The 17,322-nt window shown below is 42.6% G+C and overlaps 1 protein-coding gene across 1 annotated transcript; it reads left to right on the forward strand.

The window, feature by feature from the left end:
* The first annotated feature begins 2,205 nt into the window (after positions 1-2,205).
* LOC133118794 (NACHT, LRR and PYD domains-containing protein 9A-like) lies at positions 2,206-16,925 on the forward strand. Its single transcript, XM_061229041.1, has 6 exons — positions 2,206-2,506; positions 6,496-6,756; positions 11,855-12,028; positions 15,483-15,635; positions 16,069-16,115; positions 16,307-16,925. Exons 2-6 carry the CDS (start codon positions 6,638-6,640, stop codon positions 16,909-16,911), a joined length of 1,098 nt encoding a protein of 365 aa, XP_061085025.1. The 5' UTR covers positions 2,206-2,506; positions 6,496-6,637; the 3' UTR covers positions 16,912-16,925.
* Positions 16,926-17,322: the final 397 nt, after the last annotated feature.

Below are 17,322 nucleotides of genomic sequence, written 5' to 3' on the forward strand. Positions count from 1 at the left end.
GGAAACTATGAACAACGCTGTCGAACTATAAGCCTGGAAGGCTTCTAGTTTTACTAATGAATCTGACACAGAGACTTACTTGACGAAAAAGTATTCAGGCTGCACGAACAATTCTGAATACATTACACCAATAACCGCAAGAAAAAGATACTTGCGCAATTTGATTTCCGCACTGCTTGGCTTCCCTTCTGCACAACTGCAAGGCAGGTAACAATAGCTCAGGTAAAGTGATGTATCCCCTTTGTCTAGGTAAACCAGGTGACTGAGGGAAGACTTATGTCCTAATGTCCCACCTGTTACATATATTTCGTGCTGCCATCTTTGACAGGTCTGTTGCTAATTTTTCCATGTAAAGGAACTCCTCATCTGACCGTAATATTTTAAAGCGATTTTCACAGTTGTCTACAAGTTCAAGAGCTGTGTGTAGATCTATTGACTCCTTTTGAAGATAGGTAGACAGAGCGAAGGTTTTATGGAGAGATTTGGAGATGTGAGGGAAATGGCATTGCTGTTTATTTAGTAAACTATATAGAACACTATATGGACATTCACAAGTTAGGAATAAGTGAATAGTGAGCCATTTCAGACACAGCATACCTATGTGTAAGACCGAGACGGCTGTATGTGGTAATTTCAGTGAAATTATAAAGTTAAGTTGAGGGCTTGCTAGCAAATATAATTTAGGTTTGCTGATCATGTTTTACTCATTTTGATTTTCAATGCAAGTTCTGTTGGGTTGGTTCTCAAAGTCTGAAAGTTCTGCCACGCCTCACAAATAAAGACACGCAAAGACATGTACACAAAAGGAATCACTTGTACTTGGGTACAGCTACAGCACGAAATTAAAGCAGGGGTGCCAGTAATTGTGAAAGCAGTTTTTGGGGGATTTTTCTTCTTATTATTAATGTTTTTGTTTTTTATTATAATTTCTCTGTGTTTACAGTATTGTTGTGCATGTTTATGTAGGGAGCCCACAAGATATGAGCATGTCATGTGTATGTCAGTCTGCCTTTAGCTGTGTTAGCTTGCAATGCTGTGGGAAGTTTGCCACAGAAAACCCAGAGGAAAAAAGCAAACTCCCTGGCCACTATGACAGATGTGTGTTATATTTTTCGTCTTACCATTAACTGTGCCAAATGTCCCACAGCATTGCAAACTAACTCACTGTCCACTCTGAAAGATGTTATCTTCTACATCTTACCTAACCTTTTTATTCTATAATGTTTTTACAGACTGAACAGCTGTGACCTAAGAAAGAAGTCCTGTAAAATATTGGCCTCAGCTCTCCAGTCATCAATCTCACCCCTGAGAGATCTGGACCTCAGCTACAATAACCTGGGAGATCCAGGAGTGAAGCCGCTCTGTGCTGGACTGAAGAGTCCAAACTGTAAACTACAGAGACTGGGGTGAGTAGTGCGGTGTTCTGTGTGACCTTAACTAAATAGAATTAGTGATTATGGCTCTATGCAGTGAAATGCTCTTTCTCAGTTTACTACTCTGTCCATCAGCATTCTTTGTTCACATTAGTCTCATCCCCCTCTTCTTACTCCTCTATCACAGCAAAGAAAAGCAGAATTGTGGTTCCTGAGCAGAATGTAAGGTTTCAGTGGAGTCTGTAGTATCAGGGCACAGGTGATGACTGGATGGTGGATATCTGATTGATGTGGTAAAAGACTGACCACCTGCAGAGTAAAATGTTTCAGGTCTGTCACACATTACAGTCTTCATCCATCTCCACTATTCACTGCCTGCTATGAACTGTTATCAAATCCTTAATTTTACCCCACTCTGTGATGAAGGGGAGCTGTACTCCTCACAATACAGTACACCTCATTCCCACCTACAGAACATGACTTTTGTGCTGACTGTAAAGAGCTCATTCCCACCTACAGAAAAGGACTTTTGTGCTGACTGTAAAGAGCTCATTCCCACCTACAGAACAGGACTTTTGTGCTGACTGTATTGTAGGAACTATAAGTTCCACATTCCCACAGGACAATTCCGCGACGCCCACCCCGCATGACGTCTAGCTTGGTTCAGCCAATCCCGTAATGGCGGGAGCAATAAACATTCCCGTATAAGAGCAAGACACGTTCTTGGGATCTCTCTTCTGCTTCTTCTGCTTCTTCTCTTCACTCTCTTCGCCCACTTCTGCGACGCACCCTTTTTGGCCATTCGCTTCAGCTCATCTGCTCCGAGACTCGGACAGAGGCTGAATGCTGCACAGCACACTACCAGGCCTACGGACACACCCAGTTACCTCGCGGTAACTTCGTGGCCTATAGCGAGTGGAAACTGGTGTTCGCGGAACGCTACATCAGTTTACCCCTGCAAAGCTCACCAAAGAACAACTGCAACGAACATCTTTCCAGCAACCGAGTGGACCAGACGACAACACGCGGCTTAGACGCCCCAGCCTGCGCATCTCTCCAGGACACGCATTCACAGCACCACCGCGGCTCCTATAAGGACAGCACGTCTTTTGGATCCAATGCGTATGGACTCAGTAAGAGAACAAACATTCAGGCATAGCCAGTGTTTAGTTTAGTCTTAACTGTTTTTGTGAATCTGTGTTTCAATATTTACCATCCTACCATTGTAATGTGTTTGGTTAGCTACATATATATGTACGTGAATTGATTTGCCGTCTTTTGCGCATATATATAGTAAAACTACGCAAGTAGTCCCTTCTCACAGCTAACTCTAACTCATTACCACACCCAGAACTCAAGCTAGCTACTCCCACCTTTCCTTTGTTCAAGCGACACGCGCGCTCGCACGCGCCCACACACACACATACACGCCCTAACTTAACCTACTAATTTACCCAACTAAATTTCCGTTTTATCTTCCGTTTATCTGTTATGTGTTTGTATGTTTGTTTAATAAATATATTTTATTAAACCCCGGTGTCCATTTTGGAATCGCATAGACATGAGAGCCGAGTTAAAGCAGTCTTTTGAAGAACTTCCAACCTTCAGGTTATCGGTATGTTCAATCATTAATATTGGTTATTTTAATTATTAATTGAAATACTAAATTTGTGGTTGGATATTTCTGATAACAGTAATTTTATGAGACTGATTACTTTTTGCAGTTATACTGCTACATAACTTTAACTGGCGCCCCGGTTTCGTAGAGAGTAAAATCCCTACGTTATTTGACAGCGCGTGCGAGGACCCTACATAATTTGGAGCCCCGTGCGAGGACCCTACATAATTTGGAGCCCCGTGCGAGGACCCCTACAGTTTGGAGCTCTTTCCCACCTACAGAACAGGACTTTTGTGCTGACTGTAAAGAGCTCATTCCCACCTACAGAACAGGACTTTTGTGCTGACTGTAAAGAGCTCATTCCCACCTACAGAACAGGACTTTTGTGCTGACTGTAAAGAGCTCATTCCCACCTACAGAACAGGACTTTTGTGCTGACTGTAAAGAGCTCATTCCCACCTACAGAACAGGACTTTTGTGCTGACTGTAAGGAGCTGTTTTGTCAGCATTTAAAACACGTTTCAATTGACATAGCGTATTTTGTACAATATCAAAAGCACTTTGCAAGTTCTGAAAGGCTTTGACAAGATTTGCAGCACCGCAATAAGTAACAGTATCATCAGCATAGAAATTAAGAGAAGCATTTGACACATTATGACCCTAACTATTGATTTAATAGTAAATAAGACAGGAACGAGAACTGAACCCTGCAGCACCCCCTTATGGATAGATGGCACATCTGAAGTGAGACCATCAAATCGAGTGCATTAAGCTCTGTCAGAAAGATAGTTTCCAAACCAAGCAACTGCTTGCTCTGAGAGAGCTGTGTTGAGCAATCTCTTCTTCAGAATGCTTTGGTCAACTGTCAAACGCTTTGGAGAGAGATCTATAAAAAGTGAGACACAGTGCTTCTTATTGTCAAGCGCAACAGTAATATCATTCACAGCCTTCAGGGCTGCTGTAATTGTGCTGTGTTGTTCCTGAACCTGATTGGGACATAGATAAGATAGCTTTTGGATATACAAACACTAAGTCGTTCACTAATAAGAACTTCAAGTACTTTAGACAGTGCTGACAAATATGAAATTGGCCTGTAATTATTTAAAAGACTTTTAACAGTGGGAGAACATAGGCCGATTCTCCGGTCCTTGTTTTACCTCTCTCCCCATTGCATGTCTCCGCCCCCCACTCCTTATATGCATTTCCTCCTTGTCTTGTCCCAGCTGTTTCTCGTTGTCTCAGTATCTATTCTCCAGCACCCACGCCTGTAAATGGTTTAGTTCATTTGTTCGTACATTTAAGCCTGTCTTTTTCAGTTCAGTGTTGCTAGTTTGTCAGTTCTGTTTCCCCCTGTGTAAGGTTCTTCTCTGTTCTAGCCTCTGTTTGATGTCCGTTCATATACTCTGTTCTGTTCTGTCTGTTTTTATTTCTGGATTTCTGTTTTGACCCCTGCCTGGCTCTTTGGACTCTGATTACTCCCTGTCTGCCCCTTATCCACCTGCTTCATTAAACCTGCTATTTTCTGGTTATCCCTGAGTCTGCGCATGGTTCCTCCAGCCTTCATTCCTGATAGCTACAGTATTTCCAGGGCTTAATGAGGAAATAGATTATTCCCCTTTTTTGTAATTTCCTTTGTTTTGTTTTGTTTTCTTTGGGGCGAGACATGAGACATGAGGGAAGACTCTCATGTCCTAATGTCCCACCTGTCACATGTATTTGGTCCTGCCATCTTTGACAGGGATGGCGCGGATGGTGCAGTGGGTAGCACTGCCGCCTCACAGCAAGGAGGTCCTGGGTTCGAATCCCGGTCGGCCAGGGCCTCTCTGTGTGGAGTGTGCATGTTCTCCAAAGTCATGCAGGTTAGGCTGATTGGAGAGTCTAAATTTCCAGTGGGTATGAGTGTGTGAGTGAATGGTGTGTTCGCCCTGCGATCGACTGGTGTCCAGGGTGTATTCCTGCCTTTCGCCCAATGTATGCTGGGATAGGCTCCACCCCCCCTGCGACCCTGTTCAGGATAAGCGAAGGATAATGAAGGAATGAATGAATGATCATGTTCACAAAGTGAAGTAGTTTATTAAAATGGTAAAAGATAGATCTAAAACGAGATGTAGCAATTTAGCCAGCTAATTTATAACTAACTCAGTCAAGAGAATGTTTAAAAGTGAATATGTCTCCAGATGAGTTTGTTAAAAGTAAGTGGAGAGAGAAGGAGGCCGACAGAAATAGAAGAGAAAGCACAACTGCCAATGAAGAGCGATAAGAAACAGAAAGATAGAAGTGAGAAGTGGTGAGGATGTGTAAATAAATGGAGGAATAGGTGAGGAGGAGGCACAAATGAGCGAATGGTCAGAGGAGGAGAGAGTGGACTGGAGCACGTCACAGGTAGCCAACACAGCAGCAGAAGATTCCTTAAAGTGATATTACAGTTTGGTACAACATACATACTGATGTTATTACAACTGAGCTGTAGCAGTGTAGGGAAGAAGACAACTTTGATAGTTTAGTTTATTTTTGAGTGATTCTCTGTATAATCATGAAGATTTCTAAACGTGTTTTCACTTTGTCATGATGGCATATTGAGTGTAGAAAAACAAATCTGAAGCGGTGAGAGCTTTCAGTGTCTAGGCTTGATTCTTGGCTGTTGAGTGGCATGGATTCTGTTATTTTGTCAACATGAGGACCAGAATTGTACCAATTGAAGTCCAGAAAGCCATTATAAATGTTGTGAATGAGGCCAGATAAAAAAAAAAGACATTGGTGAAGCAATAGGCTTCCCGAAATAAACAGTTTGGAACATCAAACAGTTACAGAATCAGCAGGTAGCTGAATATATCTGATATATTTTATCATTATGAGATGGAGCAGTTGCCTGTTAGCAGAGGTGGGTAGTAACATGCAACATTTACTCTGTTACATTTACTAAAGTACATTCTTTAATTAATTGAACCTGTAGAGTCGTTTAGGATACTTTTTACTCTTTATATTTGTAAAGGACATTTCTTTACTTTTACTCTGTTATATTCAGATTCATTTCTCTCACTACATTTTTAAAAATATAAAGACACGCAAAGACATGTACACAAAAGGATTCACTTGTACTTGGGTACAGCTACAGCACAAAATTAAAGCAGGGGTGCCAATAATTGTGAAAGCAGTTTTTGGGGGATTTCTTTTTTTTTTTACTATTTTTTTTTTTTTTTGTCTACAGTATTGTTGTGCATATTTATGTAGGGTGCCAATAATTCTGGAGCCCACAGGATATGAGCATGTTTTGTGTCTGCCTTTAGCTGTGTTAGCTTGCAGTGCTGTGGGAAGTTTGTCACAGAAAACCAAAAGCAAACTCCCTGGCCACTGTGACAGATGTGTGTTATATTTTACCATCTTGCCATTAACTGTGCCAAATGTCCCACAGCATTGCAAACTAACTCACTGTCCTCTCTGAAAGATATCTTTTACATCTTACCTAACCTTTTTATTCGATAATGTATTCATTCTTCTTTACAGACTGAGCAGCTGTCGCCTAAGAAAGAAGTCCTGTAAAATATTGGCCTCAGCTCTCCAGTTATCAAACTCACCCCTGAGAGATCTGGACCTCAGCTTCAATAACCTGGGAGATTCAGGAGTGAAGCTGCTCTGTGCTGCACTGATGAGTCCAAACTGTAAACTACAGAGACTGGACCTCAGCTTCAATATCCTGGGAGATTCAGGAGTGGAGCTGCTCTGTGCTGGACTGATGAGTCCAAACTGTAAACTACAGAGACTGGGGTGAGTAGTGCGGTGTTCTGTGTGACCTTAACTAAATAGAATGAGTGATTATGGCTCTATGCAGTGAAATGATGAAAAGCTCTTTCTCTCTTAGTTTACTACTTTGTCCATTGGCATTCTTCCTTTTCCCACATTAGTCTCATCCCTCTCTTCTTACTCCTCTATCACAGCAAAGAAAAGCAGGATAAGACCTGATGAGTTTTAGGGTTGGCAGGTTTGTGGTTCCTGAGCAGAATGTAAGGTTTCAGTGGAGTCTGTAGTATCAGGGCACAGGTGATGACTGGATGCTGGATATCTGATTGATGTGGTAAAAGACTGACCACCTGCATAGTATAATGTTTCAGGTCTGTCACACATTACAGTCTTCATCCATCTCCACTATTCACTACCTGCTATGAACTGTAATCAAATCCTTAATTTTACCCCACTCTCATTCCCACCTACAGAACAGGACTTTTCTGCTGACTGTAAAGAGCTCATTCCCACCTACAGAACAGGACTTTTTGGCTGACTGTAAAGAGCTCATTCCCGCCTACAGAACAGGACTTTTGTGCTGACTGTAAAGAGCTTATTCCCACCTACAGAACAGGACTTTTCTGCTGACTGTAAAGAGCTTGTTCCCACCTACAGTACAGGACTTTTCTGCTGACTGTAAAGACCTCATTCCCACCTACAGAACAGGACTTTTCTGCTGACTGTAAAGAGCTCATTCAAGAGCTAATTGATTTCCTAAACGTGAATTCAGCAACTCATGTTTGTAAGACAAGTTTAGTGATGTGGCTAGGTGTTTACTAAATTAATAAGGCAGCTGTTGTTTGGAGATAACAATGCTTCTTTGCGAGTGACGGACACATGAACAACAAAGGAATTCAGGGTGTCGTTCCTATGAACGAAGATCGCTTCCGCTCCAACAGACGGTGGTAATGTACGGATTGATTTTTCCCCTCCTTTTAACCTGTAGTCGTGCACGACATAAACATTTCAGCAACATATTTTTTTAGCTCCCACAACTGATCAAACGCGCCAACGACATACATGCAAGAATATTTTTCTTTTTGTTTAAAACTAAACTCGAAATTGGTCGGTGGTTTCGATCCCCGGTGTAGCCACAATAAGATCCACCCAGCCGCTGGGCCTTGAGCATTTCTCCAGGATTGTCTCCTGCTTACATTACATTACATTAATGGCATTTGGCAGACGCTCTTATCCAGAGTGACGTACAGTTGATTAGAGTACACAGGAGACAATCCTCCCCTGGGGTAATGGAGGGTTAAGGACCTTGCTCAAGGGCCCAACAGCTGTGCGGATCTTAATGTGGCTACAGCGGGAATCGAACCACCGACCTTGTGGGTCCCAGTCATGCATGTACCTTCTCATAAATGTACTCATTAAATTAAGCCCTAGTGAACTTCAACATCTGTAACATTCAATAAACCCAGGGCTAGATTGCGCATTAGGGTTACATACAGTGGTGTGAAAAAGTGTTTGCCCCCTTCCTGATTTCTTATTTCTTTGCATGGTTGTCACACTTAAATGTTTCAGATCAAACAAATTTAAATATTAGTCAAAGACAACGCAAGTAAACACAAAATGCAGTTTTTAAATGAAGGTTTTTATTATTAAGGGAGAAAAAAAAATCCAAACCTACATGGCCCTGTGTGAAAAAGTGATTGCCCCCTAAACCTAATAACTGGTTGGGCCACCCTTAGCAGCAACAACTGCAATCAAGCATTTGCAATAACTTGCAATGAGTCTCTTACAGCGCTGTGGAGGAATTTTGGCCCACTCATCTTTGCAGAATTGTTGTAATTCAGCCACATTGGAGGGTTTTCGAGCATATACCGCCTTTTTAAGGTCATGCCACAGCATCTCAATAGGATTCAGGTCAGGACTTTGACTAGGCCACTCCAAAGTCTTCATTTTGTTTTTCTTCAGCCATTGAGGATCATTGTCCTGCTGCAGAACCCAAGTTCGTTTCAGCTTGAGGTCACGAACAGATGGCCGGACATTCTCCTTCAGGATTTTTTGGTAGACAGCAGAATTCATGGTTCCATTTATCACAGCAAGTCTTCCAGGTCCTGAAGCAGCAAAACAGCCCCAGACCATCACACTACCACCACCATATTTTACTGTTGGTATGATGTTCTTTTTCTGAAATGCGGTGTTACTTTTACGCCAGATGTAATGGGACACACACCTTCCAAAAAGTTTCATCAGACCACAGAGTATTTTCCCAAAAGTCTTGGGGAACATCAAGATGTTTTCTGGCAAAATTGAGACGAGCCTTAATGTTCTTTTTGCTCAGCAGTGGTTTTCGTCTTGGAACTCTGCCATGCAGGCCATTTTTGCCCAGTCTCTTTCTTATGGTGGAGTCATGAACACTGACCTTAACTGAGGCAAGTGAGGCCTGCAGTTCTTTGGATGTTGTTGTGGGGTCTTTTGTGACCTCTTGGATGAGTCGTCGCTGCGCTCTTGGGGTAATTTTGGTCGGCCGGCCACTCCTGGGAAGGTTCACCACTGTTCCATGTTTTTGCCATTTGTGGATAATGGCTCTCACTGTGGTTCGCTGGAGTCCCAAAGCTTTAGAAATGGCTTTATAACCTTTTCCAGACTGCTCGATCTCAATTACTTTCTTTCTCATTTGTTCCTGCATTTCTTTAGATCTTGGCATGATGTCTAGCTTTTGAGGATCATTTGGTCTACTTCACTTTGTCAGGCAGGTCCTATTTAAGTGATTTCTTGATTGAGAACAGGTGTGGCAGTAATCAGGCCTGAGTGTGGCTAAAGAAATTGAACTCAGGTTTTATAAACCACAGTTAAGTTATGTTTTAACAGGGGGGGGGGGGGCAATCACTTTTTCACACAGGGCCATGTAGGTTTGGATTTTTTTTCTCCCTTTATAATAAAAACCTTAATTTAAAAACTTTTTGTGCTTACTTGTGTTGTCTTTGACTAATATTTAAATTTGTTTGATGATCTGAAACATGCAAAAAAATAAAAATCAGGAAGGGGGCAAACAGTTTTTCACACCACTGTATGTGACAGCTTTCAGTAGCTATCTAGTCTTGATTCTAGGTGTTTGATTGCCTTTATTATTATTTTTATTATTATTATTTTTCCCCAAATTAATTTAAAAAATGATCGTTTGCTCATGTCCTCCTGGTCCTCAACACATTATTTGAACTCTAACCACTGCTGTGGTTAGAAAGCTATTAACATTTTTATTTGACAACCACTTTTCAGATGGTCCATAAATATGAACAGTCGGAGCCACAAAAATGAGGAATGTTTGCAAACATATAAATATTATTAATAAATAAATGGGCTTAATGGACGAATTAAATGCTGTGCCTTTATGTTGGAAGGTCGTAAAATCCAATTTAGAACATAAAACTAACCTTACCGCATTATTGGGGAAGGTTCAAAAGGGTTATGGGCCAGTGACAAATGAAATCTTCCCTAGTCACAGAGGTCATATCGGATAACAATTATTTTTCTACATTCTACATCTACATACATACAAGACTCATTATCGAAATGAAGATGTAAGAATTACAGAAGGCATTTCAGAGTGGGTTAAATTTGGAGATGATACCAAACTGGGAGGGTTTGCGAACAGTTTGGAATCTACCAAAATAATTCACGAGGATTTAAACGGAATCCGGAAGTGTGTGGAAACCTGGCAAATGAAATTGAACGTAGCTAAGCGTCTGTGACAGTGCTAGACTTCATGAGGTAATTTAACATTAAGGTCTCTAGGTTTGGTTGGCTAGCTTTCACAATTTCACAGTAACAACAGTGGAGGGGAAGAATTTGAGGCGAACGTTTTTTGACGAGTGATGGCTATAAGCTGTGTACAATTGTATTTTTATAAAATGAACAAAGCTTCCAGTAAACTGCTCAGGGCCAGCTATCCATAGCCGCGGTAACCTACCGCCACATTTTAAACAATGTCGTCATGGTTACTGTCACACTTAGGCCACAGATAAATGGCGACGAACGTAATTTTGAATTGAATGTGGTTTTTCATTTAGCTAAGAGAATATTTTAAAAATGAATAAATTACACTTTTATACGGCAATTACCACATTTATCTTTAAAAATGTTTACGAAAGAAAGACAAGACAAACTTTATATGAATGTATTTTTAATGGAACTATGTTTTATGGTTAATGTATTCTTCCTGAACAGTCGTTTGTTTATTGGTTGCAAAGCAACGGTATTGCTACCGCTATTTCAATAATGTATCCCCACTGCACTAACGTTAGCTAGCTTGCTACTTTACGTTACACCTGATGACACTGACACAAGTCATTTGTGTAAACGTTTATCTGGACACATTCAGATAACGTGCAGTTATTGAAATAATTCAGAGAGTCGTCATGAGTCATTTGCTTCACCAGGATTTGGTGGTCTTGCTAGCGGCGAGATGATAACATGAAGTTAATTTAAGTTAGAAAGTAGATAACGGTGATCTAAACGCAGAGTAGTATTAAAAGAATTGTGAACATCGTGGATATTGGCACGGCTTGAACGCAAACTGACCAATGGAGACAATAGACCGGACCTATCCCTTATATGAAAGGTTACAAGACTAGGAGAAAAATAACTGTCAATTAACGGTTGTTTTTATCCATTTATGTGTAATGGTGAATGTTGAACTTTAAAAAAATGTATATGTTTGTAGACCGAAGAACATATCACGGGGGATAATGTGCATCACAGTGATCATATAAACACTGTTTCTTGTGTTTGCAGATTAAATTCATGTTTGCAAATCAGATTCTGTCTCATATATGATAATAATAGAGAAAATGTTTGGTAATTAAGTCCTTGCAGTAAGCAGGCTCCCAAATTTGATCTTTCTTTTTTTTTTTTTTTTGGTTAATTAAGGTAAATAATTACCTTAGATTTTGGTGGATTAATTTATGAATGTAATTTACACAACCCTCTCCCTGTTTTTTGTATGTACCACTGAGGGATGCATAGGCACATAGGAAATGACTGAACTTTATGAACTATGGTGAACATTATTACAATCACCAGTGAATTTTAATGTTTGTGTGTGTGTGTTCATGTGTATGTGGTTTCTCCACAGGCTGGGTTGGTGTAATCTCACAGAGGGCTGCTGTGATGTTCTGGCCTCAGTCTTGCGTTCTCCTCACTCAGAGCTGAGTGATCTGGAGCTGAGAGACAACGAGCTGCAGGATTCAGGAGTGAGAGCGCTCTCTGCTGGACTGGAGGACCCACACTGTAAACTGCAGAGACTGGGGTGAGTACAAACACTAACCCTTCAATCAGGGTTGGAAATGTAAATTTTTTTAAAGGGGCATTTTCAAAATAAATGTGGGAAATTTACATACATACATCACATTACATTTTATTCAACAGACACTTTTATCCAAAGCGACATACAAAAGAAAGTGCAAATCAAGGTCAGAGAACAAACTACAGAACAGGTCCGATAAGGTACAATTTGCATAGGATCGGTTATAAAGCAATGAACATAAGTCTCGTGCGCTAGGTAGATAGGCCAGGTCTGTAAGTAATAAGGTCAGGAACTACAGTACTGAGACAAATACACATGTGAAAGTCCTAGATTAAAGTAGATAATACAACACGGGGCTAAAGTCTGAGACTGGTGAAAATAAGTGACAATAGAATAGCAGACTCCCGCAGTGGAGTCAAGGTACAGTGTGAAGAGGTGAGTCTTCAGACTGGTAGAAAATGGGCAGTGAGTGAGCAATTCTTATAGCAATGGGGAGGTTGTTTCACCACTGGGGAGCTAGAGTAGAGAAGCTCCGCAGTCGGGACAAGCGAGAGCCATTCACTCAGCTGGCAGGATGAGCAAGTCGGGCTGGCATTTGGACATTCCTCGGCTGTGTCCCAATCGGTGCTCTTGCCTACTTGCACTGATTCGGATTTCCTTCAGTGGTGCACTTTCCCCATTTACAGAATCATGTCACTCCACTCTAAAATGCCAGTGACATAGGCTACACTGATGTGATGTCAACAGTAGCCATGAATGTCTCTGGGAGTTTGAATTTCCAGACGATTTTTAGTGACACTTATCTTGGCTTTTGTGAATGGGATTACATTTTTCCCTCAGGATTTTATGAAACTGTTGTGACGGTACTATGGACTGCTTTGGGGGTGTGGTTTTACTCTTTTGTGCCAGAGGGCTCTGTCCCTGGCTGTGAGCGGGACACTACCTACACCAAACCGCCATAATCATACGCTGTTTGTGTTTGTTTTTCATTTTCATATCACATTTTCTGTTTCATATCACTATTTCCATAGAGTGCACTAAGTTTGGGGGTGCACACCCGGCTGCTAGCTCACGTTTCCCAGGATAAACACACGCAACACATCCACTTCATATTCAACCCTTCTGTTTTTGATCTCTGCCTGGCTTTGGACTTTGTGTTTTTTTTTGGGGGGGGGGGGTTGTGCCTTTGTGTCTGTGTGGACTGCCTTCCTGTCTATGACACCTTGAAGGCAGTGGCTTTTAGAACTAGAGAACTAACAGCGGCAGATTGGCAAACTAGCAAGCTCAGTAATGAAGATACAGATAGAAAAACTTCAATCAGTGGACCTCAATCAATATATTTGTATGGAAGTATATATCGTATCGAAGATGTTATTTTGTGTTTGTATTGTGATTATTGTATTTATTTTTTATAATCTTCTCGACCTGTTGCAGTCTGAGGAAAGCACGCGGAAAGGTAGGGGGAGGGTGACGGATGGGGCAAAGTGCCATCCAGAAAAGAGTGTGGGTGTGGGTGGGGGGTCGGTATGTGTGTGTGTTTGGTTCGGGGGGGTATGTGAGTGTGTGTTGGTTAAAATTATATACAGAAATGTCTTTAAAATGAATTATTTTGGAAAATGAATATTTGGATGCGTTCTTTAAACTAACACACGCAAGAAAATAAGCATATATATAATAAAGTGTAGGGTGCCCAAGACTTCTGCACAGTATGTGTGTGTGTGTAGGGGTATGTGCGTATGTTAGTGTGTATATGTGTAGGGGGGTCTGTGTACAGTGGGAGCAATAATTATTTGATCCCTTGCTGATTTTGTATGGGGCGGCACGGATGGTGCAGTGGGTAGCACTGCCGCCTCACAGCAAGGAGGTCCTGGGTTCGAATCCCCGTCGGCCGGGGCCTCTCTGTGCGGAGTTTGCATGTTCTCCCCGTGTCTGCGTGGGTTTCCTCCGGGTACTCCGGTTTCCTCCCACAGTCCAAAGACATGCACATTAGGCTGATTGGAGAGTCTAAATTGCCCGTAGGTATGAGTGTGTGAGTGAATGGTGTGTGTGCCCTGCGATGGACTGGCGACCTGTCCAGGGTGTATTCCTGCCTTTCGCCCAATGTATGCTGGGATAGGCTCCAGCCCCCCTGCGACCCTGATCAGGATAAGCGGGTTCAGATAATGGATGGATGGATGGGATGATTTTGTATGTTTGCCCACTTACAAAGAATGGAACTGTGTAGAATTTTAATCATAGGTACATTTTAACATTGAGAGACAGAATATCACAAAATAATCCACAATAACAACATCATATAAATTTAATACATTTATTATCGTATTTTTGCATGAAATAAGTATTTGATCCCCTCCCTTTCTGGCTCCCACAGACCAGTTAGTTTTCCATTAAGAAGCACTCCTAATCTCAACTCATTACCCAAAACACCTGTGTCAACTCGTTATATAGCTGTATAAAAGACACCTGTCCACACAATCAATCAGATTCCAATGTTTCCACCATGGCCAAGACAAAGGAGCTGTCTAAGGACATCAGGGACAAAATTGTAGACCTGCACAAGGCTGGGATGGCCTACAAGAAAATAAGCAAGCAGCTTGGTGAGAAGTTAACAACTGTTGGAGCAATTATTAGAAAATGGAAGAAACACAAAGTCACCGCCAATCTCCCTCGGTCTGGGGCTCCACGCAAGATCTCGCCTCATGGGATATCAATGATCATGAGAAAGGTCAGGGATCAGCCCAGTACTACACAGGAGGAGCTTGTTAATGACCTGAAGGCAGTTGGGACCACAGTCACGAAGAGAACCATCAGTAACACACGTGAAGGATTAAAATCCTGCTGTGCGCGCAAGGTTTCTCTGCTGAACAAGGCACATTTTGCCAAAGAACACCTGGATGCTCCAGAGGAGGAAGAGAAATGCTGAGTACAACCCCAAGAACACCATCCCCACTGTGAAGCATGGAGGTGGAAACCTTATGCTTTGGGGGTGTTTCTCAGCTAAGGGGACAGGACGACTTCACCGTATCGAGGGGAGGATGAATGGGGCCATGTACCAGGAACCTTTGGGCGACAACCTCCTTCCCTCAGTGAGAGCACTGAAAATGGGTTGTGGATGGGTCTTCCAACATGACAATGACCCAAAACATACGGCCAAGGCAACAAAGGAGTGGCTCAAAAAGAATCATATTAAGGTCCTGGAGTGGCCTAGCCAGTCTCCAGACCTAAATCCCATCGAAAATCTGTGGAGTGAGCTGCAGCTTCGAGTTCCCAAGCGACAGCCTCAGAACCTTAAGGATTTGGAGAGGATCTGCAAAGAGGAGTGGACCAGTATTAAGTATTAAGTCCTATTGTTCTATGGATCAAATACTTATTTCATGTGCTGTAAGGTGTGTGACATACACAGCTCTGTTTGTTTATGTGAATGTGCTGTAAGGTGTGTGTGTTCTTCTCTCTGCAGGCTGTCAGGCTGTGGAGTCACACACAGAGGCTGTGATTCTCTGGCTTCAGCTCTGTGTTCAAACCCCTCACACCTGAGAGAGCTGGACCTGAGATACAATCACCTAGGAGTGAGAGCGCTGTCTGCTGCTAAACTGGACACACTCACACTGCTGTAAGTACACACACACTCACACTGCTGTAAGTACACACACACACACTCACACTGCTGTAAGTACACACACACACACACACACAGCTGTAAGTACACACACTCACACTGCTGTAAGTACACACACTCACACTGCTGTAAGTACACACACACTGCTGTAAGTACACACACACACTGCTGTAAGTACACACACACACTGCTGTAAGTACACACACACTCACACTGCTGTAAGTACACACACACACACTCACACTGCTGTCAGTACACACACACACTGCTGTAAGTACACACACACTCACATTCACACTGCTGTAAGTACACACACACACACACACACACACACACACTGCTGTAAGTACACACACACACACTCACACTGCTGTAAGTATGCACGCACGCACACACACACACACACACTGTTCTGTGCTTCTTACAGTGTGGAACATGGAGGAGAGAACAGGATCAAACCAGGACCCAGGAAATGTGAGTCTTTATCGAACACTTTCCATAGATACACACTGTACTGTGTGTGTGTGTGTGTGTGTGTGTGTGTGTGGGGGGGGGATGTGTGTGTGTGTGTGTGTGTGTGTGTGTGTGTGTGTGTGTGTGTGTGTGAGAGTGAGAGACTTCTAATGAGGTGAATATGAATAATAATTAATGTCTCTGGTGTGCAGACGGCTGTCAGCTCACACTGGATCCAAACACAGCGAACAGACAGCTGTCTCTGTCTGAGGGGAACAGGAAGGTGACACACACACCGGGTAGAAAGGAGCCATATCCTGATCATCCAGAGAGATTTGAGTCTGTGGCCCAGGTTCTGTGCAGAGAGAGTGTGTGTGAGCGCTGTTACTGGGAGGCTGAGTACAGTGTGTCTGAGGAGGGAGGGGTTTATATAGCAGTGACGTATAAAGGAATCGGCAGGAAAAGAGGGGTTGAGGGCTGTGCGTTTGGATGGAATAAAGACTCCTGGATTCTGAGGTGCGATGAACACAGTTACACTGTCCGTCAGAATAATAACCGCAGAGACCTACCTGCCTGCCCCTCCCCCTACCACAGAGCAGGAGTGTGTGATGATGGTGCTGGTGCAGGAGTGTGTGTGTACAGGGTAGGAGTGTGTGTGGACCGTCCGGCTGGCACTCTGTCCTTCTACAGCGTCTCTGACTCTGACACACTGACCCTCCTGCACACACTCCACACACACTTCACTCAACACACACCCCTCTGTGCTGGGTTTGGAGTGGAGTTGGGCTGCTCAGTGTCCCTCTGCCAACTGGAGTAGAGAGACACACACACACACACTCTCTCTCACACTCACACACATAACACACACCCACACCCCTCCACCGAACACATACACACACACCCCTCTACCCCACACACACACACACACGCACATACACATACGTACACGCATACACACACACACACACACACAGCCACACACCACTCAACACACACCCCTTTGTGCTGTGTTTGGAATGTATGACTCCTCAGTGTCCTTCTGCCAACTGGAGTAGACACACACACACGCACACATATACAGTAGTCATGGTGTGTTTATATACATTAGATGATTAAAACATGAGTATAACATTAAGAGTGTGATTCTGGTGAAAGGCTTTTGAGGTAATAATTCTGTCTCCTGTACCTGCATCTTTGTATAAAAGTTCACGGCATTTTACTAATTTTT

The sequence above is a fragment of the Conger conger genome, chromosome 19 (assembly GCF_963514075.1).
Source record: "Conger conger chromosome 19, fConCon1.1, whole genome shotgun sequence".
In the NCBI taxonomy this organism is placed as follows: domain Eukaryota; kingdom Metazoa; phylum Chordata; class Actinopteri; order Anguilliformes; family Congridae; genus Conger; species Conger conger.

Excerpts from the sequence above, each read along its gene's own strand:
- LOC133118794 (XM_061229041.1), top strand. The coding sequence starts at position 6,638 with ATGAGTCCAAACTGTAAACTACAGAGACTGGACCTCAGCTTCAATATC. Across the intron at positions 6,757-11,854 it reads TGTAAACTACAGAGACTGGG|GCTGGGTTGGTGTAATCTCA; the intron begins GTGAGTAGTGCG and ends GTTTCTCCACAG. Across the intron at positions 15,636-16,068 it reads CTGGACACACTCACACTGCT|TGTGGAACATGGAGGAGAGA; the intron begins GTAAGTACACAC and ends TGCTTCTTACAG.